Genomic DNA, 23265 nt, shown 5'->3' with positions numbered 1-23265 from the left:
TGTATCTCTACCCTCTCTGTACTGCTGTATCTCTACCCTCTCTGTACTGCTGTATCTCTACCCTCTCTTTACTGCTGTATCTCTACCCTCTCTTTACTGCTGTATCTCTACCCTCTCTGTACTGCTGTATCTCTACCCTCTCTTTACTGCTGTATCTCTACCCTCTCTGTACTGCTGTATCTCTACCCTCTCTGTACTGCTGTATCTCTACCCTCTCTTTACTGCTGTATCTCTACCCTCTCTGTACTGCTGTATCTCTACCCTCTCTTTACTGCTGTGTCTCTACCCTCTCTTCACTGCTGTAACAGCTCTCTGGAACACTGTGCAGTGTAAGGATTCATATTGCTTTGCGGGCTTTAAGACCCAGGGTATTTATTTACCCGAAGCTCACAACGGGTTTTTCCAGGGCGTGGCCAGCAGAGAAAGCGAAAGTGAAAATTAAATCTCTTGCCATCTTGCGCAGTTTCAAGATAATAATGTAGAAAGACCACTCTGCATTTAAGTGAAGGTGAGTATGTTTTCGCAAGTAATTCATTGCTTGTCAGAAGTACTGTAACAGTGTATCTTTGGGCTAAAAGGGAAGTAAAGCTGTTTGCTTTATAAACTGATATTGCAGTAATAGGATTAAATTTCTCAGTGCTAACATCTCCTTTCCTGTGTGCTGTACGCCCAGCTCTGCAGCGATCTCTTCACTCTGACAGCTCTGTAGAGCCCAGGGCCCTCAGGAGAGATGAGGACACTGACTGTGCTGGGAGTCCTGGCTGCTGTGTGGGGAGCTTTGAGGACTGAAGGTACAGTAGTCCCCTCTTCTTCCTCCTGCCTCTCCTCAGCTCAGAACTAGAGAAAAGGGAAACTTCAGCTACACTTAATCCCGGGAAATGAACGGTCGATACATTTGAATTCAGATCAAAGGGTGTCTTGCAAGTTCTCTTGCACAAGTTTTCTTCCTTATCTTGTGTGTATTTTTGGAGAACACTAACGGACAACTTCCTGAAGTTTCCCCCCCTATAAACAGCACATGAAATTGAAACCGGCCATATTTGTTAGTGCTTCCAGTTGTGGTTATTTGTGCCGTTGAAAGTGCAGTCTGTGCTTCTGTGGGTCAGATGTTTTGGAGGGATGCCTTAATTAACTCAATGCTAACAACCCAAACTCAAGTCGAGTGCTCTCAGGCCTGACTTCAAGTCTTCTCTGACTTGACTTCCAATCTTCTTCCAGTCCTCGTGGGACTAACGTCCACAGTGTGGCTCTTGGCTTGGCTCATTTATCAGCCTCAGACCAATACATTCCAAAGACCTGTCTGCCAGGGTCCAGATTGATCAATTCTAATCTGAGACTTGCATATCTGTCCTTACAGACTTTCTACTGCTTCCATCAGGAGGGACAGGATAAAATATCCAGTATTTGAGAAAACTCAGAACGTCTTCTGAGTTATACACACAGGGTTGATATTAACATTTCTGAACTGCCCATGTTCTGCCCACTTCTTCCTGAAATAATTATGGTGTCATTAATCGTATTTTAATTTAGTATTTTGGATTTATACTTTAGAAAGCGAAGGGAATGAAATATGTAATGTGTACTTCATACGGTCATTTATCATTTATCAGTAAGAAATGAAGGATGCTATTTATTGGGTCAAAATTCTGATTTACTATACAAGCAATGGGAGAATGTTGTACCTTATTTCACCAGTAGAGGGGTGACTCGGTTTCCCAAACTGGGACCCTCAATTGTTATGGATGGATCAGAATAATCTGTTCTCTCAATTCTAAAACCTTTGTTACAATCAGAATTCTGTCCGTTTCATCTATTTTTTTTTACAAAAAGCTCTTTATTTCAAGATCAGCTTTGATATCTAGGGGTAGTTGCTTAGATATCCTTTGTTTCTTGAGGTTGAAGTAGTTGGTTCTGTTTCTTTTGAGTATTACTGTGTGATTTCTTCATGTAACATCAAAGGAATGATAAACATGCTGTTTGTCATATATAGAGTATAAATGTGGATGATTTTAAGGTACGTTTGCCCAGTTTCTTAAAACTGAAAATTAACAAAGGTCCTTTCTTGCATTCCTTGTAATGACCCCAAATTTATGATCGTGTCTCAAGAGGCTCTTCTCTTGACTTGAGAGTTACCAGGCCTACTTTGTTCACAACTTACTTGTTGACAAGAAATAAGCACACGTACCCAGATGTTAAATAGTATGTCATACACTACTTTCATTCCTGTGATACAGCACTTCATTATTGGTGTAATCAGGTGACTACAGGCAACCACACTGTTAGTAACACAGTCTGGAAGGTCAATGTACTGAATTACAGAAGGTGAGAAAAACAACACCTGCAGTTTGCTTTCTCAGTCGGTCAGGTGGTTGGGGGGGGGGGGTATGAATTTGAATACCAGTATTTTCTGAGAGTTAGTGTGAACAGTAAAATTAAATCTGTCTCCATTATCTTAATGCAAACTACTGTGATAACAACGAGTGTGCTAAGTGTGTATGTATTGTATAAGAACGCTTTCTGACTTATGGAAAATTAATGTTATCTAAGGTTTTGTGGAATGTGACCTTTATGCACAGTATATGTATTCTTTTATACTTGATGCAGTAAGGACAGGGCTCATTGACTCTGGGCCTGATGATCCACTCTTCTGTGGCCCCAGGTTTGTCTGTGCAGGGCCCTAGGGAGCCTCTAGTGGCCAGGCCTGGGGACGAGGTGCTGCTGCCCTGCTCTGTGGACAGCGCTGTCCCCCTGCAGGAGCTGGATGTGGAGTGGGTGAAGACAGATCCAGACACTCTGGTGCACCTGTTCTCCGAGGGGGAGAGCAGGCCGGAGTCCCAGCACCAGCGCTACCGGGGCCGAGCGGAGCTCTTCCCTCAGGAGATTCCCAGAGGAAACTTTTCCTTGCGGCTGGCCAACGTCACGGCCGAGGATACAGGCGTGTACAGGTGTGCTGTTTACACAAAGGAGGACTCTGGTCAGACCACCGTGGAGCTGAAGGAACAGGGTGAGCTGGGAACACAGACGATGTCCTCTCTGGGAAACAGGAAGTTAAGTTATTCATAGCAACATCTGTTCTTCTGCAGCTGTATTTTAGTTGTTTCAAGTACATTCATTGCCATATCACCCTGCATCTCACCACTGACAGCCCAGCAGGTGTGAGCCTGGTCAGTACCTGGATGGGAGACTCCTGGGAAAGCTGAGGCTGCTGCTGGAAGAGGTGTTAGTGGGGCCAGCAGGGGGCGCTCACACTGCGGTCTGTGTGGGTCCTAGTGCCCCAGTAACGGGGAGACTTTACTGTAAAAAGGCGCCGTCCTTCGGATGAGACATAAAGCTGAGGTCCTGACTCTCTGTGGTCATTAAAAATCCCAGGGCGTCTCTCGAGAGAGTAGGGGTGTTACCCCGGTGTCCTGGTCACATTCCCCCCTGGCCTTTACCAGTCATGGCCTCCTAATAACCCCCATCTCTGAACTGGCTCCATCACTCTGCTCTCCTCCCCACTGAGAGCTGGTGTGTGTGAGGGGACTGGAGCATCATCCAGGTGGGGCTGCACACGGGTGGGGGTGGAGGGGATCCCCATTACCTGTACAGAGCTCTGAGTGGAGTGTCCAGAAAGTGTAAGGAATTATTATTCTGATTCACAGTCATTTAATAACACTGCTGGGCAGGAAGGAATAAGATTTGGATTTCTCACTTTTTTCAACTTTTTATTTATTGAAGAAAAAATTTAGCCATTGTTTTGCTTTTTCTTAGTTTACAGTTCCATTTTCTAGAGCTATTTTCATTGTGCCAGCAGAGACACGGGGCTTGAATACAGAAACATAATTACTGTACTTCAGGTCTACAGTATTTTAGTCTTTATCAAAAACCAATAAGAAATTATAGAAAGAAAGATCATTTTGCTTCACAAACTGAAATTTGGTCTTATGGGGGACACTTTTCTTCCCAGATTAACCAGTACTTGTTCAACAGTGGTGCTGTACAGTACAGTGCAGTGCAGTAGTGCAATCCTCTGAATTAAAATGATATAATTCAGTCCTGCTTTGTGAAACCGGAAATCTGGACTTTTAACAAGATGTTTCCAAAAGTTATCCAGTTAGTGGAGTTATCTTGCTTTGTGAAATAGCCCCAGGGCTAGCATCTCTCTTTCTGAGGTCTAGTTTCCTTATAGGAGTGGTGGCCAGTCCTAGTCAGCCCTGCAGAGGCCCAGAGCTGGCCAATCCTGACTTAGCCCCTCTGATTAAGGTGCTGAACTGGTCAGAACTCAGGTGTTCTGGGTCTTTACACCCTGATGACCTGTAACAGCTGCTGGCCTGTGGCTCTCAGGGCCTGGGGTGCTCACTGCTGGGGGATGTGTGAACAACAGGACGGCTTTCAGCTCTTGAGCAACACTGCTGCTGTTATTAACCTGACTCGACCTCCCTGTTCCATGTTTCAGAGAGACTGGCTGTGAGCGGAGCCAGCGAGCCTGTGGTTGCCTATGCTGGAGGGGAGGTGGTGCTGAACTGCTCTGTGGACACGAATGTCCCCCTGCAGGAGCTGGAGGTGGAGTGGGTGAAGACTGACTCCACTATCTTAGTGCACATGTTCTCCGAGGGGGAGAGCAGGCCGGAGTCCCAGCACCAGCGCTACCGGGGACGTGCAGAGTTCATCACTGAGAGGATCCCTAATGGGGACTTCTCTCTGAGGCTGAAGGACATCAGGACTGAAGACAAGGGGCAGTACATGTGCACAGTCCACACGGACTCGGGTTCCGCAAATACAACAGCAGAGCTGAAAGAGCTGGGTAAGAAGCAGTCATTTACAGTATATTAATAAAGAAAGCTGAAGGCAGGAAGTGCCCCTTCTGTCTGTGCCTGCAGCTGCAGCTCAGCTCACTGACAGGACAGCAGCTGCAGGGCTCCTGTGCGAGACGCTGTACTGCCTGGAGGTTCCTGTTTGTGTAGCTGATGAGCTGTGGAGCTGGGACAGCCCAGACACCCGGAACCAGCGCGGCCTCACTCCTGTTGACTGCTCTCCTCTGCTCTTCCCAGGGTTTTCCACAGCTCACATCTGGATCCTGCTTCTGGCTCTTTCTGCACTGGGAGTCGTGATCCTGACCAGTGTGCCAACATACCAGTTCTTGCTCCAGAACCGTGAGTTCAGCTTTTACCTCATTTCATGCTGCAACTCCAAATCTGCAACATCCTACAGCTTGCTGCTGTAAGTGGTGCATATGGAGCAGCAGGTGTCACTCTTACCCCTGGACCAGGGTCACTGTGCAGTAGGGGGCGCTGTTTTTCACATAGCCATCCCGTTGTCGGATCCTACATTGCCAAACAATCCCATCTTTAATACCAAGAGTTATTTACGACATGATTGTTAAATAGTTGGTCTGTTCAAATGTTATTTGTACAGAGTAGTAGCTCATTTAAGTGCCTGAATGTTAAAGGGGAACTGCAGTCCCAATTTCTCAGACTGGTTATTTAATCAGGGTAACAAAGTAAATTCATTGATGTCGCAGAAAAAATACAAATTTCGAATTAAGTACAAAATTCTGAACTTTGAAGTTACTGTAAGTCCCCGTGTTGTCACAAACTCGCATTCGAGTTCCCATGAATTGTGATGTGAATTGGCCCTTCCTGCTCACTAGTCCCTGTCATGACTGATGTACTGTGATGTATGAGCGGATAAGTACAGGTTGTACAGCAGACATTTCACCGCAGAGATGTTCCAACATGATCTGCAGGCAGAGTTAACAAGTAAAACCGTCTGGAAGTCGAGGGCAGTGTTTCTTTTGGATTCAAAGAGATGAATTCACAAGCCTGCTTGCATACAGTGTAATAGGGCCAGAAAAATGAAAGTAGCGTTGCAGTTTCCCTTTAACTGTGATGACACAAAAGTTAATAGCATTATTTCCTGCATCAGTTAAGTAAATTGGACACTTTGACAATAACTAATTGAGCAATCAGAATGGAAAGGTGCTCCTTTATGTCAGTTAAAAGCCTTGATTTTCTTTTTGACTTGATTAAAACATTACGGAAGTGTCTTTTTTCAATGGATGCAGTAATCCCTGCTATGCCAGGGTATTATCAAGATGTGGGTCTTGTGAGTGTATAACTCCTGTTCCGGCTTCTTTACACTGTCTGCCAGTCACATATCAAAGTCAAATGGACAGACGACCCCTTTGGGTGGTGAGGACTTTTTTGTGTTGCGCTTAAAATGACAGAGATAAAAAAAACAGAGGTACAAAGAAGAGAAAAGTGTGAATAACACGCACATATTATATACAAAAAAAATACAGTGCAACATCCCAGGGAAGATAGAAGTCCTCAGAATAAGTTCTCTTCCGGAATCACTCTGTTCTAGATTTGACGTATCCTTAGCCTTCTTCCTGAAGTTCTGTAGTAGTTTATTCCTGTCACCTGTGAAATCAATGATCACGTCTTTGGTTTTATCCTCCCACATTGAGTTTGAGATTGTTTTGAATTTACCAGCTTTCCCAAGAAGTGACCTCCTTCCTGTACAGAGACGGATCATTTTTTTATTAGCCCTGCCAGGGTAGTGTTATCTGCAAATGATTAATTTCACAGGTTCAGTAGTAGATACACAGTCATCGGTATACTGTACAAGGAGTACAGACGTGGTGACAGACTGCACCCTTGGGGGCACCAGTGTTTAAAAACAGTGGCTGTGAGAGCTTCTGAGGTACTTATATATATAAAGTAGTTTAGGACATTAGAAGGTTTTCAATCTGGCTTACAAAGCTTTGAATAGTCTTGTTTATAACTACATGTATCTAATTGTGTATTTCACTACCTAAATTAGTTTATATCATATTTTAAAACTTTTTTTTAATTTTGATTTTTGCTTTTACATCATTATTACTGTATATCTTTCAGTGCTTCATTAGTCTTCTTCACTCCATGAAATTTCATTATTTCATGAAATGAACATTTTTTTTTACATTTGCTTTAGATGTAACTTTCATTATTCCTGTGCTGAACTGGATGAATAGGCAAATACTTACGGGATATGTGAAATTAAACATTTTCAATCCCAGTTATGAGCTGAGCACTCGATTTTCACACTCTTGTTATTGAACTGAAATAGATGGCTTGTGTTCAGCTCTGTGATCTGTGTAATTGAGCGCAGCTTGGCCTTGTGACGAATACCCTCCTTCCTGTCTCCTGTCCCAGGTGAGACCAGCTGGCGGTGGCACTGCTGTCTGGTGAACTGTGTCACTCCTGGGCTCCTCTTGTCTGTAGCCTTTATCCTGTGGGGCCAGACTGAAGGTGGGTGAGTCTGTCAGGTCCTTATCCATGCTGTGATTTTGGGCTCTTCCCTGTTCTGAGAACTGTGTGTGTTTTGAAGGTTTTCTCCAGGAGTCGGTCACCTGCGCCACTGTCAGTGTGCTGAGGATCCTGCTGGTGTCAATAATGGCCTCCTATTCACACAGCTATCCAGGTGAGAGCAGAGCAGCTGATCTGGGACACGAGACTGAGTTCTCACATGTGTTACTGGTGGATCGAGAGCCATTGGGAGGTAAACTCTTCAGCCCACTTGAAAGAGCTCCTGATCTCCAGTCCACAGTCTTCAGATGTCATTAACTCTAGTCCCTGTGTTTGCTGGTTAGTGTCGGCACCCTGTGCTGTGTGAGATCTTGAGCGCAGTGTTAATGTTGTACAGTAGATGTTTCTACGCAAAACACTCCCAAGTTACAGTTTCCTCAACTTTGTTATAAAGACTCCTGGCTTTATTTAAAACGACATTTTAACAAAAAGAAACTAAAAAAACAAAAATAAAACCATCAAGAAATAAAAAACATCTAGATAATAATAAGAGTTATACAAAATAAACAGTAGCAGGTTTCAAGAGACTAAAACCACAACCTTGTCGAAACAAGGTTACTACAATTCATTTCATGGGGCAACTTGTCAGTGATTATTTGATTAATGTAAAAATGCCCAAGGCTTAGAAAAGGACAAAATGCACTCTGCCTCTTAACCCCAGAACACAGAAACCCCCTTTTATGTAAGAATCTTAGAAAGATGACAATAAAGAAGAGGCCATTTGGTCAATCTAGCCCCTTCAGTAGAAAACTGATCCAAATCTCATTCAATTCAACTTTATTTGTCATTATACTGACACGGGTGCATAGTAAAGTCCCCCACAATCACCATAAGCCCCTATAATTGCACATGCCCTTCATTGTTGCACATAACATCTAATAACAGTTGGTCAAAAACCAGTACTCCTTTATTGTAAACTCATTTGCTGAGTAGTGTTACTGAATGCAAGATAAAGGTTTTGCTCTTTTTGTTGCTTCTGCACTGAGGGACTCTAAAATGCCTCTTCGAAGGCATCAGCCGGTACTCTTCATGCAGAACAAGTAAGGGATCAGAGGAGATTCTAGCAGCCGGTCTCCCCTCACTCTTACTGTAAGCAGTTTGAACGCTCTGCTCAAGCCGCCTGTGACAGATCTCCCCCTGATATGGTAACATGATGGGGAAAGCTGCACAAAAATTGTCCCCATAGAAGTGTCTAGTCATTAATCAGAACACACCAATGTACGGTAATCTTCCAGGCCGAATACACAGTAGGTCTTTGCTTTCTCCTGTTAGTAACAGAGGAAAACCCACACCCTGTCAGACCCATTTGGCCAAACTGTCAAACACTGTCGTCCTCGTACCAGCAGCTGACACAGCTACGACCGAGGCTGTTGCCCAGAACTCAGATGGTTGTTGTTATTGAAGAAAGATATAAGATGTGAAGAAAGGGTTAACTGACTCCTTTCTGCATGAGGACTGGACTTCTAAGTAACAGGCTTAGAGTTATGGCAGGAAAGGGGGATAACTGATAAGGATTCCAGATGCCTTGGCCTGAATTGATTTTCTTTGTTTTAGGGCTGTGTAAACTCTCTCTCTGAGATTTTCCTGACTCACTCTTCAACGAATCATCAGTGTCTGAACAGACACCTTGTTGTTATTCCACTTGGCTTATGTGGGAGAGGCTGTACCGACCGGTGAAGCTAATTCCCCGGTTCCCTAGTTAAATATAGTGTAAGGAATGTCTCATTGCTGCCCCCTGGTGGCTCCACCTCCTTTTCACCTCCTAAACCTGGCAGCCCTGGTTTACAAGGTTTACAACAAGAAGGATTTATTTCAGTTCCCATGTACAGTGGCAGTATTTCTGGCACTTCACAGGGCAAAAACAATAAAATAACAATAATATTAAACAGAAATAATGATGGAGCTACAAAGAGTGGAAAATAGAGAAAAAGCAAACACTAATTGAAAGCCTGACTAAACATTAAGTCTTTAATCTTTAGATTTAAATACTGTAAAAGAGTTTATATTTCTCAGAATAGTAGGGAGTGAGTTTCAGGTAGCTGGAGGTGCGTGCTTGATCCTGTAAAAAGGTACTGTACTACTGAACGGTGTGACTCAGCAGAGATTAAAGCCATGCTTGGTACAAACATTAGGCAGTATTGCTGGGATTGGTATTTAAGGTACAGTACATTGATGCTGCTGTCCCTTATATTGAGCTGTGCGCTGTGACCCTGTGTCAGAGCAGACTGTCAATGTGAGGTTGTGTATGGATTGTTCAATCTCTGTGTAGGACTGCTGTTACTGACCAGCTCGAGCCAGTGCTCTGCTTTAGCATATGCTGATGTGGCAGAACATTATTATACTATTACATTATTAAAGTTTTATTTTAGCTTTCTTTACAAAAACTGTGAAAAATCAGTAAGGAGTCTGAAATGTGAAACCCTTGGTATAACTAAGAGACAGAAGTTGTTACACCCTGAGCTGAATCAATGTGCTGTGCATTTGGAGTTTGACAATTCTATGTGGATCATGATTACCCTCACACTCCTCTGGACATGGTAAAACTTTAACTTTGAACCCTGTCTCTGCCATGTCCTTCGTGGAGTCTGAGTGAAACAGACAGGTGCCGTCTTTATAGAAAACTCGTAGTCTCGCTGGAAATCTGAAATGTTATTTTTTGTGATTTCAGCACCTTGTTTAGTTTGTAGTATCCGATGTGTTTTTAAGTACTGCCGGGGGTAATCGTGATCCACATAGAATGTTTTTTTTTATTACAGACTTATTACAGTTATTACGCACAACCTCTTCTTTTGTTCTGTAACTTGAGAACTTGGTTCACGCTCTGGGCCTGTGGGTCTTGGTGCGAACGCTCTGTGCCCGTTCAGTTCTGATTTCCATGTCCTTTGGCAAGAAGAGTTCCCCCCTCAGGAGATTTTCAATGAAAGTAATCATACAGCGTCCCTCTGATTCTTCAGGAATACCGTAAATTCGAATGTTGTCTCTGTTCCTTCGAGGTCCAGTAGTTTTGTTTCCAGAGAATTTTGTCGTCTTAAAAACGGCTTCGTCACAGTTTCTACTGTTAGCGCCCTTGTTTCGTCTTGTTCCATCCCGTCCAGTCTTTTATTCACCTTGCTCATCTCCTGTTTAATATCCCGTCTGAAGTCTGGGAGTACCTCCAGTACTTTCTGGAGACTAACATCTGCGTCATCATGTTCGGAGCTTGAGATCTACCTCGACTGTGTTCAGAAGACACTATTTCACTATTTTCCACAGTTGGTAGCTTTCTCTTGCATCTCATCACAGTCCCTTCGGCCAAAATTATTGTTTTAGAAACTTAATGTATCAGAAAAAAAACAGTATTTTCAGGGCTGTGTAACACAGCCATTCTAGTCCACATCCTAACCGGAAGTCCTAGTAGTTTTATTACATGTGAGAGCAGTGAGACTGTGCTGAACACAGATCAGAGCACTGATCTGTCAGCAGTGAGACTGCGCTGAACACAGATCAGAGCACTGATCTGTCAGCAGTGAGACTGCGCTGAACACAGATCAGAGCACTGATCTGTCAGCAGTGAGACTGCGCTGAACACAGATCAGAGCAGTGATCCGTCAGCAGTGAGACTGCGCTGAACACAGATCAGAGCAGTGATCCGTCAGAAGTGAGACTGTGCTGAACACTGTGTGCTGAACACAGAGATGAGAGCAGTGATCTGTCAGCAGTGAGAATGTGCTGAACACTGTGCTGAACACAGAGATAAGAGCAGTGATCTGTCAGCAGTGAGAATGTGCTGAACACTGAGATAAGAGCAGTGATGTGTCAGCAGTGATCTGTCAGCCCTACAGCTGTGTGTTCAGGGAATGTGGGGGCAGCAGCTGGTTCCTGTTGGCTCTGTGCTCCAGGAGGGAAAGTCTGTTCCCAGTCTGGGGGGATGAAGGAGTCCAGCAGGTGCAGTGCAGGGTACAGTGAAGCCTCAGTATCCCTAAGGGTTTGATATGCTGGACAGTAATATCTTGTTGAGAGAATTGGGTTTGGTTCCACGGCTTCTGTGCTTTTTTCCTTCTCTGTAGGGGGCATTTTCTCTAGCCTTTACGTGTTCAGCTTTTTGTTTTTATTACTTTTGTACACACAGCACTACTGGAGTGTTAGCACGCGTATTACAGCGCAGTAATAACATACAAAGAAAGTGAATAAAGTGTTCAGCCCTGAAAATCCTGTACAAGTCGGGGTGTCTCTCTTACAGGGGCTGGGGATGAACGTGGGTGTGTTAGCTGCTCCTGGGTGGAGGTGGGGGTGTGGATGGAGAGGCAGCCGTCACCTCACTACATTGACGGTTCTGTGTTTCAGAGATTCACTGCTTAATTCCTGGGGTGCTGTCTGTGGGGAGTCTGTGTGTTCTCCCCATGTTTGTGTGGGTTTCCTCCAGTTGCCCCCGTTTCCTCCCACAGTCCAAAGACATGCTGCTGGGCTTCTGGGCTGATGGGCTGATGGGCTGACCTGGTGTCCAGGGTGTACCCTGCCTTGTGCCCATTGCTTACTGGGATAGGCGATCCTGAATTGGTTGAAGTGGTTAGAAAATGGATGGATGGATTGTTGAGGGTGGCTGTCCAGTAGAAAGTAATAAATGTTTGTCTTTTTTCCAGGAAACCTTGGGAGGAGATTGAAACGTTTCAGTGTCCCGTTTGTGGTTTTTGCCTTTGTAACGGTGGTGATGTCTGGTAAGTAAGACATTCTCCAAAATCAGTTTATGAGTAGCTGTTCAGTTATAAAACCTAACATACAAAAAAAGTTATCACTGTTTTATTATGTTTTGCTTTGGTAGACATTAATAAATATAATGAAGATGTTTATCAGGCAAGAATTATTGATAACTGAGGTGTATAACTATGTATCCCTGTCCAGTTATTCTTGCAGAATATTTTAAAACCAGAGCGCCGAACACAGCTGCCAAAGCATTTATTGGATTTTTCTGTGGGTTAGTGTTCCTGTTCTCACTCTCCGGGATTGTTGTAAAAGGTAAGACAATACTATTTAAAATCTGGCATAACATTTTTGAGGAAATTCTTTAAATGAAACTTGCCATGTTTTCAGTATAATTTTCTTTCTCGTTTTGTTTCTAATAAAAGTGTATCCGTTCTCTAGCAGCATGACAAGAAAGTGAGCCCCTCCCAAGTGTCTGTAGAGTAAGAATATACATTCTGCTTTTTCTCTTCCAGGACACCTAATAAAGTTCCACAAGCAAATTTAAACTACATTTTAGATTACAACCTTCACTACATTTATCTGACTGTTTTCTTCCATCTGACCCTGGCTGTCATGCTCTGAATGATTAAAAAGTTGGAAATCTTATTTTACTTCATAAATTACTTTAAAAATGAAGTAAATTACTTGTAAAATGACCTAATAAATATTCCTAGAGTGTGTTTTTGAACCTTGTGGTAAATGTAGCCTTTATTCTGAGAGCTGAATCTTTTAAAGTCATCAGGCTGTCTTACAGAGTCCAAGGCTGATCTTTTTTTTTAGGGTTGCATCTCGAATTATTTCAAGTGAAAAAGACAGTTAATCCAAGAGGAGTAAGACAGTGATGTAGAGTGCTGAGAAAATGTTTGTAAACCCCCTGAGATCCCCTGTTTTTGGTAATGTACTGTAAAACGATGAAGTAAGATGCTCCTTTTAAGTCAAGTTTCTTAGACAGTAGCCTTATGCAGCCACATTTGCATTAAGAGGATTTATTAATCTGCGTCCTAATAATAGATAATACGTTAACCCAATGAGACAACATGAAACAGGAAAAAATATGATACTCTTTCAATCATTTTCTTCAGCTGATGCAACAGTCAATACTCATGTGTGACAACGAATGTGAAACTTTAGATTCAGTAACAGGTGGCTTCCCTTTGTGCAGCAATGACTGCAACTAAACATGTCCTGTAACTGTTGATCAGTCTCATATTGGTTTTGAGGAATTTCAGCCCGTTCCCATTCCTCCTCACACAGCTCCTTCACGTCTGTGACATGTAGGGGCTGCCTTACATGGACAGCCTGCCGCAGGTGCTGCTAGAGCACTTCTGTGGAGTTCAGGTCTAGACTTTGACTAGGCCTTTGCAAAACTAAATCCCTGCTTCTGCAGCCATTCTTTTTTAGAACTGCTTCTATGTTTTGGGTCGTTGTCGTGCTGCAAGACCAACTTTCGGTTCAGCTTCAGGTCAGGCCACCGGTCCCTGATATTCTCCTCTAGAATCTCCTGGCACAGCGCAAAATTCGTGGTTGTGTCCGTGATGACAAGCTGTCCATGTCCTGAGGCAGCAGAGTAGCCCCAAAACATCACACTCCCACCACTCCAACCATGCTTGACGGTTGGGATGAAGTTCTGCTCAAAAGCGGTGTTTCTCATCGAGGCCAAAGAGTTCTAACGTTGACTCTTCTGGCAACAGAACGGTGTTCCTGAGGCCTTGTGGATCATTTGTGCTCTCTGATGGACTGCAGTCGGGCAGCAGTGTTCTTTTGCTATCCTTCCATGGGCACCACTCTTGTTCAGACATTGGCTGATAGTTGAGCCAGGGCTAATGACTAAGAGAGTGGCCTGCAGTTCCTTGGATGTTACTCTGGGGTTCTTTGTACCTTTCCTGATGATCTTCTGGTGTGTTGTTGGAGGGATTTTGGTAGGATGACCGCTCCTGGGTTGAACGACTTGCAGTTTTGAGTCTTTTTTTACACCGACCTCATGCCGACCTTTTATCTCCCACAAGGAGAACTCGAGTTGATCTGGTGACACCCACAGCTCCTCCCAAACACACTGGGACATAGCATAGGAGTAAGAGTGTATAGGTGGACTTTCAGCAGATTCCTAAACCTTCACCCTGTTCTCACTTCCTGCAGGATGGATGACTTTTTGTCGGAAGCACAGTAGGAAATGTTTGGAATACAATGGTGAGTTCACTGCTCTTTTCCCCACCTCTCGACAGATGTGTGTGTCTTGTCCAGGTGGGTGGAGGTCACAGCAAGCAGGCGCGCAGACAGCAGAGCCCAGGGCGAGGTTCACAGGGAAATAACTCACACTCAGATGGTATCCAGTACTGTGCCAAAGACAGGACAACATAAATAAACATTTAGAATGCAGAGGGTTTGTATTTACTTTAGACTCAGCAGCTTACAAAACCTTTGCTGAAATCCCCGTTACTTTAGTAAGGAAGAATTTTAATTTTTCATGTATGTAAGATTTTCTTCTTACCCTAATAACAAGGGACTGAGTCTTGATTATGTAATCCAGTCTTACATTTCAGTATCCAATCCTGTCCTGGAGCTCTAAGTAACTGTTCTTAGTAGGAACACATCTGAGGTTAATCAACAGCAACAAAACAAGTCTGAGACCTTCCGGATCTTTTCTGATCTCCACGTTCCTCTACACTTCCTATAACCCCATGTGCTGACCCCCACCTGATTCAGGCTTTTTGAAAAGGATGTCAGCAGGAGCCCAGATCCATCACTGGGGTTTTTCTGTCCCAGTATTCAATGGGGCTCCTTGCCACCCTGCCTGGGAATGTGGAATTCCAGAGAATCAGATGACCTCCATCATGGAATCATGGATTGATCCCGAAAGGCAGTGGTGTCTTCATGGAAGTGGCTCAGGAGAAGACAGCCTCTGTCCCTGAAGACCTTCTGCACTGGTCTTCACCTTCACTGTTTGTATGGACAAACCTCCTCACCTCCTGCTGAGTGTATGGACAGCACAGGCAGGAAGTCCTGAGGGAGGTTTCTTCCCTGGGCTCTGAGGAGAGGAGCCAGTCTGCTCCCAGCTCCAGGGACACAGGGACACTGACACAGTGAAGCCCTGAAGGAGGTTTCTTCCCTGGGCCCTGAGGAGAGGCGCCAGTCTGCTCCAGTGAGTCACTGCCAGGTCCCAGTCCAGGCAGGCAGAGCTCAGCAGCTTCGAGACGTGAGAAGAGCCCTGGTCAGGAGCCAGCGATCTGTGTGCTGCTGTCCTGGCCGGTGAGGAGGGGCTGCACAGCTGTGGCCCTAGCTGGGACGCAGGGAGGTGTGAGCTCTCCCTCTCGCTGGGGCGTGGGGAGTGCACTGGGCCTGAGCCTCTCTGGAGTCTGGAGCTGGGGGTGAAGTGACCTCAGCACACCAGGGCTGTGGAGGAGACAGAGCAGCTCCTGTCTGTCCACGTGCTGCTGAGAGCTGACTGACTGAGACACGGATACTCTGCATGACTCCTCTCTTCTCTTTCCCTACAGCTTCCTTTCATCTGTTGCTGTTAAGTATGATGATGTTTATGTTTTCTATCGCTGTCACACAACTATTTATAATTGGTAAGTACTCCAGTAGACCTCTCATGTCATGGTGCAAAGCAAGGTTCACCATGGGTGGGAGCCAGTCCATCGCAGGGCACACACAGACACAGACACAAACACAAACACAGACACACATACTCACACCAGGGCCTGTTTTCCCAGAAGCCAGTTATTCTACCAGGATGTCTTTGGACTCTGGGATGAAACTGGAGCACCTGGAGGAAATAAACCCACAGACAGCAGATTCCCAGGTCTGGAATCGAACCCATTGGGCCAGCGCTGAGAGGCAGTGCTAACCACTGTCACTGTGTTTTATCAGCAAATTCTGTAGCAGAATGTCAGGACATCCGTTCATCAGTTCAGTGTTAATTTCGTTCCCGAAAATTATGACAAAACTGTTCGTCAACAACCTGTTTTTCATCTTAGTCAATGACAATGAAACTCTCATGAATATAATCCACAATGACCATGACGAAGACTAAACTACCTTGAATTTTTGTTTGAGTACATTCAGACGAGACAAAATGACCTATTTGACTAAAACTGAATTTTGCCGTTTTCACTGTTTGCACATTTACTTTCTGTCTGGCAAACAGCAGGCTGGCTGTAACGGGCATACTGCAGAGCGAGAAGCTCATTTCCTCATTTCCAGCCGGTCGTCTCCACACCTCGTGTCACTTGTTGTGTGTTAATTGATTGGTACCCAGATAAACAATGATGTACAGTATGTGCTGTACAAATTAGATTAAATATGTATGGAGACACAAGAAATGTTGTCGGATCTTCAGGCTTTTAGCTGGAAGAAAGACCTGGAGTCTGGCAGTACTTTATATAGGATGAGCAAACCAGGAAAAGCTCTTGCAAAACATTACTGAAGATAAAGAAAAAGAATGCAGCTTCATTATGAGTTGAAAAACTACAACAAAATTCAAACACCATATGAGTCGCAGCACCCAGACACCTTTGCACATTGTAGCTAGTGAACAAACTGAATAGAAACCTAAGCAAGAAAAAACATATTTTACATTTTGTGTATTAGGAAATTACTTTTTTGGTCTTGATTAGAGATTAATGTGCAAGAAGGGAGTTACTCTTAAAATATTGGACACCTATACTCTCTGCGTTTCAGCTTCGTGATGGCCCTCCGTCAGAAATGTGATTTTTGCTCATACTTTCTTTTCAAAAAGTGAATCTATACTGTAAAATAGTTTTCATGTACTGTACGTATCACAACATGTAATAACCACCAGAAAATAATGTTCTTTAGTTACATTTAGTTTGTTTTAATTGACTGGGTGTTTAGCTTATCGAGAAAATACTATTGTATCCCCCACATCTTGGTGCTCCACAGGCATTCCATCTTATTTCTTCAGAAGAGTGTGAGAGCACTGTGACAGTCACTCTGTTAGCATGACACTAGCATGGTCATCAGCACCTAGATCACTCTTAGACTCATCTTAGTTTTCCTTTTTGTTTTTCAGGTTATTTAGTTGGGATTGGTGTAGCAGCTCCAGCTTTATGTGTTGCTGTATGTTTTAAATCGCGCTGTGATCGACGGGGAGCCTGTGGATGTAAGTAAGCTCGTACCTTTAAAAGTGTTGAATCTCAACTGGGAATCAAGGGAATGATTCTCTAGTGCAGGGTTCTCAGAATAGGAGTGACTTGTGTCAAGGCAGGTAAGATCTGAGGGGAGGTGTGAGAGTGCACGTGTGTCATTGAAATAGTTTGCAAAAGATGGTGGCCTAGACTGAACCCAAAACAGAAACACAGCTACAGTATGTGTGTAACTGGAATGTGTTATATACAGTATGTAAACATATATCAAGTGTAGTGAGATTTCACATATGTTACTTGCAGTAGCTCCTCAGTTCCTGGACTGAAGTAGCTACTGGCAGTTTTTCTTGTATAGTTATCTGAGTATCAGTCCAGGTGGGCAGTGCTTTTATTCAAAGCAGCCGTCGTCCATACCCTTGTGCACAGAGGGGTACTTACTGGAGCTGTCTGAGCACTGAACACCAGCAGAGTCTCACAGGGGGTTCGAACCCAGAACCTTCCAGCTCTGAGTACAGAGCCCTTACCACTGCACCGCGGCTAATATAGAGATCAGCTACAGTATGTATTGTAAATAAAAGCCAGAACTGCGGAAAGCTTGTGTAACAGTAACTGATATTACAATCCCACTGCACCATGTACTGTAGTAAGTTTGCTCTTAATTTATGAAACCACATGATCCCAGGGATTTTCCCTGTTTCTATGTGATACTTTTGTGAATGAGAGATATTTCCATATCGCTGCAGCAGGTTTCTAAGTATTTTTCCATCTTTCAGCTTTATGCCAGAGAATTACTTTTGTGGTTTTGCTGATGCTCCTAATTACATTGACCTGGCTTTGGATGTCCGAAGTGCCAGACAGTGACAGAGGTAGGTAAGAGTATCTGCTCTCTGGGTAAATCAGGCCCCACACAGCGCATATAACTGTTTCGTTAGTAATTCAGGCTTGAGTACAAAAGCATTTTACAGGGAACGAGAGCAGGTGTGTAACCTGTTCTATCACAGATTTACACACTGTCATTTGTGACCCCTGTCCTTCAGATAAATAAAAACTGTGAGATAGTCTCTTTGGCTTTATTTATGTTTAATCTGTTACATAGAAAATAGAATAGTTACTTCAAATCACAGATTAAATTGGCTAAAAACGGACTACTGTAATTTGTCCACAGAATTTTCTCAGTCCAAAATCCATCAGTGAAATCACAGCATTATGACTTATCAAATGACTGCACTCCACTGTATGCTTCAGTGATTATTCAATTTGATTACAGGGCGTCTGGGACGGATCTGCGAAGTGACTTTTCTTTGGATTCTGTTAAGTCCAGAGGCCTATAAACGATTCAGCGCTATCCCTGGTAACGTACATTGTTTTGTAGATCTCTGGTACGGTACAGTGTGTTGAGCTCTGTGCTCTGGTCACTGGTACAGTACAGTATATTGAGCTCTGTGCTCTTGTCACTGGTACAGTACAGTACAGTGTGTTGAGCTCTGTGCTCTGGTCACTGATACAGTACAGTACAGTGTGTTGAGCTCTTTGCTCTGGTCACTGGTACAGTACAGTACAGTGTGTTGAGCTCTGTGCTCTGGTCACTGGTACAGTACAGTGTGTTGAGCTCTGTGTTCTGTTCACTGGTACAGTGTGTTGAGCTCTGTGCTGAGGTCACTGGTACAGTACAGTGTGTTGAGCTCTGTGCTCTGGTCACTGGTACAGTACAGTGTGTTGAGCTCTGTGCTCTGGTGACTGGTACAGTACAGTGTGTTGAGATCTGTGTTCTGGTCACTGGTACAGTACAGTGTGTTGAGCTCTGTGTTCTGGTCACTGGTGCAGTACAGTGTGTTGAGCTCTGTGCTCTGGTCACTGGTACAGTACAGTGTGTTGAGCTCTGTGCTCTGGTCACTGGTACAGTACAGTGTGTTGAGCTCTGTACTCTGGTCACTGGTACAGTACAGTGTGTTGAGCTCTGTGCTCTGGTCACTGGTACAGTACAGTGTGTTGAGCTCTGTAGTGTTGTGTCAGTACCTGAATCAGTTTTCTCATCTCTGCTGTCTGTGTTGCAGACCGAGCTCAGGTGGGGGTGTACGTGCTGGGGTCCTCAGTCCTGCCTGCGGTCAGTGCCATTGCTCTCACTGCAGAGCTCATCCTCAAGGCAGGTAAGTGACCCGTCCAGCTAAAAACCCACAGGACATACATCTCAGTGGATAGAAGGACAGTGTGTTATAACAAGGTCTGATTTTAAGCTCCAATGCTGTTTCAGAAAAAGGCCGCCGCACTCTGACAGACCTGCGCTTGGTGGTCTTGCCCTGTCAGATCCTCCTCCTTGTCTGCTGGCTTGTCTTGCTGATGTATGCGGACTGTAAGTACCTCAGACATTCTGCACCAGCTACTGTCCTCTGATCACTGTGGGCTGTAGTCCACTGTCACCACCAGTTTGTTCTGAAAAGTAGAAAAGTGAGCAACACAAGTCTAACTATGCAGGAAAAGTCTGAAAGTCTATTTTTTGTAACATTGGGCTTGTCCACTCTTTTCCAAAGGGAAGAGCACAGTTAATGCATCGAGTTTTATAAATATTATCATCATCATCTGCTCAGTGTATTTGACTTTGGAATGTCTGTGGTGCAGTAGAGCCCAGTGTTCACTGCCAGCTGTGCCAGCTGTGCCCAGGTGTGTGCTGAGAGTGGGGCTGTGTTGTGCTTCAGGACACACAGCTGTGGTCTGGTCCTGTATTGTTGATATCTGACATCTCACATTTTATTTCCTGCTTTGTCCATCCAGATAAGGAGGAGAAGAACAGGTGAGTAGAGTTTTTACACAATAAAAATGTCTTCACTTTATAGTGTTCATAAGCGATCAATTTTGTTTCTAAAAATGTAGTTATTTAAACACTGTACCTTTATCTAAGTTAGTTTTGCTAACACTGTTATTGCGTAAGACACCTGCAATTGGAATACATTTATTATTTTTTAGTAAATGAATAAATTTAAACAAATTAAATTCAATCTAATCATATTTATAATTTCATACTTTATTATATAAACATGTATGATTCACAAAATATAGAATGTTGATAAAGCCTGAAATATTGACATTTTCCCTGTTTGATATAATGGAGATCATCATCAATAAGATGAAACACTTTAAAATGATTGTGTCTTAAAAGTTTCTTAATAACTAATATAACTATTAATTAAAATGAATAGTTAAAATTTAATTATTTTTAATGCCTAGTTCACTCTCCCAACGGTCACAGTCCAGTCCTGAGCTCAGTCCACTCTCCTCATGACCACAGTCCAGTCCAGAGCTCAGTCCACTCTCCCCACAATCACAGTCCAGTCCTGAGCTCAGTCCACTCTCCCCACAGTCACAGTCCAGTCCTGAGCTCAGTCCTTTCCTCATGATCACATTCCAGTCCAGGTGAGGATGAGGATGCAGGCAGGAGGGGGGTGATCTGGGGGTGTCAGTCGGTTTCCATTTCCTTGGCTGCTGTGACTGATCCCAGAATCAGGGGCTCACGGGGAGCTGATGCGCCTTGTTTCTGGATTCCAGGAGGAACAGGAGGTGGAGGAACAGGAGCCGTTTTCAGATGGAGTCCATGATCCTCTAGCATATCAGGTCTGGATGCAGTCTTCCCAGAATCCTGCAGGCTGTGAACCTCTGTACATGGAAGGGTTAATAGATCATGGGGGGGGGGGGGTGACTGAGGACACAGTGGGGCTGATCACTCATGAGAAGTTTATATCAGCGGTTATTTTCTGTGAAATATCACAGCTCTTCCCCAGGCAGCGCTCAGCCTGTTGAGTGTTGACATGAGCCGGGCTCGAACCCGTGACCATGAGCTCAGCCTGCAGCTCTACAGGAGCTCTCTGTTCCTCTCGGCCATGTCTGATACTGCTGCTGTCTGACCTGCAGGACATGGGCTCACAGTCCTCAGTGTTTACTCATTCCTCACTCATGATCAGAGTCTGTGTCATGAAGAATAACTGGGATACGAGTGTGTCAGAATTGCATGGAAATAACTGCTCTACATGGGCTTGTGATTGTTCCTACATTTCTGATCATATTGCTCTTTTTAGACCCTTGAGCAGTAACAGATAAATTGTGAAACTGAAAGGCGACTGCTTTGATGTCCATTAGCATTCTTTAATTTAATCAGTAGTAACAGTGCTGTTGTGTATTTGATGATCCAGTCCCATGTGTGGTTCTTACAGGACTGCGGTGTGACCACCATGAGCGATGAGGAAGTGATGTCAGCGCGTGATGTCACAGAGGAAGCCTGATCATGTGATCCTGCTGAGTGCCAGCAGGCTCTTTGACTGCAGAGATCATGTCTGCTGAAGCAGGAGCAGCTCCTCCTGGTTACTCCTGACACACAGTTGTCTTGTCTGATGAATCTGCTTTCACTTCTGAAGCAGAACTGAGGTTCTTTGTGCTTTTCTGTGGGAAGAATCCTAGTCTGATTTTCCCCCTGCTTGTCCTGTGCAGAGACTCTCGCTCTGTCCACACAGGGCTTCAGACTGAAGTGTCCTGCAAACCCAGTGAGAGAGCAGAAACAAAGACCAAGAACAGGACAAACCCCAGAGGAATTGTTCTCTTTCCCCTTTTAACACAGACTGGACAGTGATGCCACATGAAAGGTCATTTGAGTAATTCTGTGCTTTGTACTGAGTGAAAACAGTCTTCACTAAAGAACTCGTTTGTTAAGATTGCAGCTCACATTATGGAACTGAAACAGCTTTTAGCTCCATAGAAATATTCACATTAATGATGTCATATTTGACAGTGTGTGTAGATCTAAAATGCAAATTGTTGTAATAAAGCCATTTGAAGGTATTTGTTGCAACATTCATATCCTCCTTTACTGCTTTGTGTGGAATAGCTGGACGTTGGACACACTGGGGGTTTTCTTCAGCCTGACTCCCCTGCAGTGGTGATCAGCCTCACATTAATTATGTCATGTGTGTAAATCTAAACTGCAAGTTGTTAATTCTAAAATGTCCATCTGAAGATAACTGTTGACATGTTCAGATCTTACTTGACTGCGTTCTGTGGGATTGCAGGACGTTAGAAAAGCCAGTTGTTGTAAAATGGCTGTTTGAAGATCTTCAGATACGGCTTTACTTTACTTCCTGTGGAGTTTCTCTTCAGCCTGACTCCCCTGCAGTGGGAATCAGCTGGACTGTTACCTGGAGACGTGTCACATTATAGTCAGCTCCTCCTTTCTGTGCCATTTCTTCAACATGGCTTTGATGGAGCTTTTACATGCTGAACTGTAACCATCACGCCTGCTTGATCACAGAGGCTTTCTCCCCCTGTATTTACCTCCAAATGGTGAATGTTTACCCAAATGGTGAATGTTTACACTAAAATCCTGATGACAAAGGAAGGTTTCTATTTCCTTCGGTTACATCACCGAAGTAATGGGGGGGGGGGGAATGTGTATATATAAGTTCTGTAGGACCATATCCCCTTTGAGCTACGATAGGTACTATAACTGTTATGGTGCTTATTGTGGTTCCTTGTGTGCATGCAATAAAGCTTGGCTGGACAAACGAACACTTCAGGCTCGAATTTCTTGGTTTCTACAATTTGACACTGCGAGCAGGGTACTCCAACGACACGAGACTTTCCCACCCAGCACCCGAGACGGCATTCTGTGCACAAAATCAGAGGTAAGGACTCCTCTTTCCAAAAGTCCCGACTCTCTTGTGCTGTGGTGGGGAGGCTCCCTTGTCCAGCGAGTACAGCCTGAGTGTAAGTTTGCCGAGCCGGCAGGAATTCCCCTGGCCCAGGGGAGGCACCGTGCAGTTGTGGGTAAGTACTGTAAGGCCCGATTCTGTCCCAGACAGGCATTCTCCATCCGGCGCTGTAAGGCCCGATTCTGTCCCGGACAGGCATTCTCTATCTGGCGCTGTAAGGCCCGATTCTGTCCCAGACAGGCATTCTCTATCTGATGCTGTAAGGCCCGATTCTGTCCCGGACAGGCATTCTCTATCTGGCGCTGTAAGGCCCGATTCTGTCCCAGACAGGCATTCTCTATCTGGCGCTGTAAGGCCCGATTCTGTCCCGGACAGGCATTCTCTATCCGGCGCTGTAAGGCCCGATTCTGTCCCAGACAGGCA

General features: G+C 44.4%; 1 protein-coding gene across 2 annotated transcripts; it reads left to right on the top strand.

The window, feature by feature from the left end:
• The first annotated feature begins 416 nt into the window (after positions 1-416).
• LOC148819696 (uncharacterized) lies at positions 417-22699 on the top strand. Of its 2 annotated transcripts, XM_088934547.1 has the most exons (19): positions 417-508; positions 674-791; positions 2660-3004; positions 4436-4783; positions 5031-5132; positions 7176-7271; positions 7351-7443; positions 11948-12022; positions 12207-12320; positions 14184-14234; positions 15542-15616; positions 17080-17169; positions 17926-18018; positions 18420-18503; positions 19207-19299; positions 19404-19502; positions 19922-19940; positions 20693-20758; positions 21355-22699. In XM_088934547.1, exons 2-18 carry the CDS (start codon positions 731-733, stop codon positions 20748-20750), a joined length of 1896 nt encoding a protein of 631 aa, XP_088790673.1. In that variant the 5' UTR covers positions 417-508; positions 674-730; the 3' UTR covers positions 20751-20758; positions 21355-22699. The 2 variants fall into 2 exon arrangements, with proteins under 2 accessions (XP_088790673.1, XP_088790674.1); XM_088934548.1 differs by lacking the exon at positions 15542-15616 and having other exon boundaries at positions 419-508.
• Positions 22700-23265: the final 566 nt, after the last annotated feature.

Source organism: Atractosteus spatula, chromosome 16 (assembly GCF_055471065.1).
Source record: "Atractosteus spatula isolate fAtrSpa1 chromosome 16, fAtrSpa1.hap1, whole genome shotgun sequence".
In the NCBI taxonomy this organism is placed as follows: domain Eukaryota; kingdom Metazoa; phylum Chordata; class Actinopteri; order Semionotiformes; family Lepisosteidae; genus Atractosteus; species Atractosteus spatula.
The sequence above is the reverse complement of the archived record's forward strand: the minus strand, read 5'-3'. Positions and strand labels throughout refer to the sequence as shown.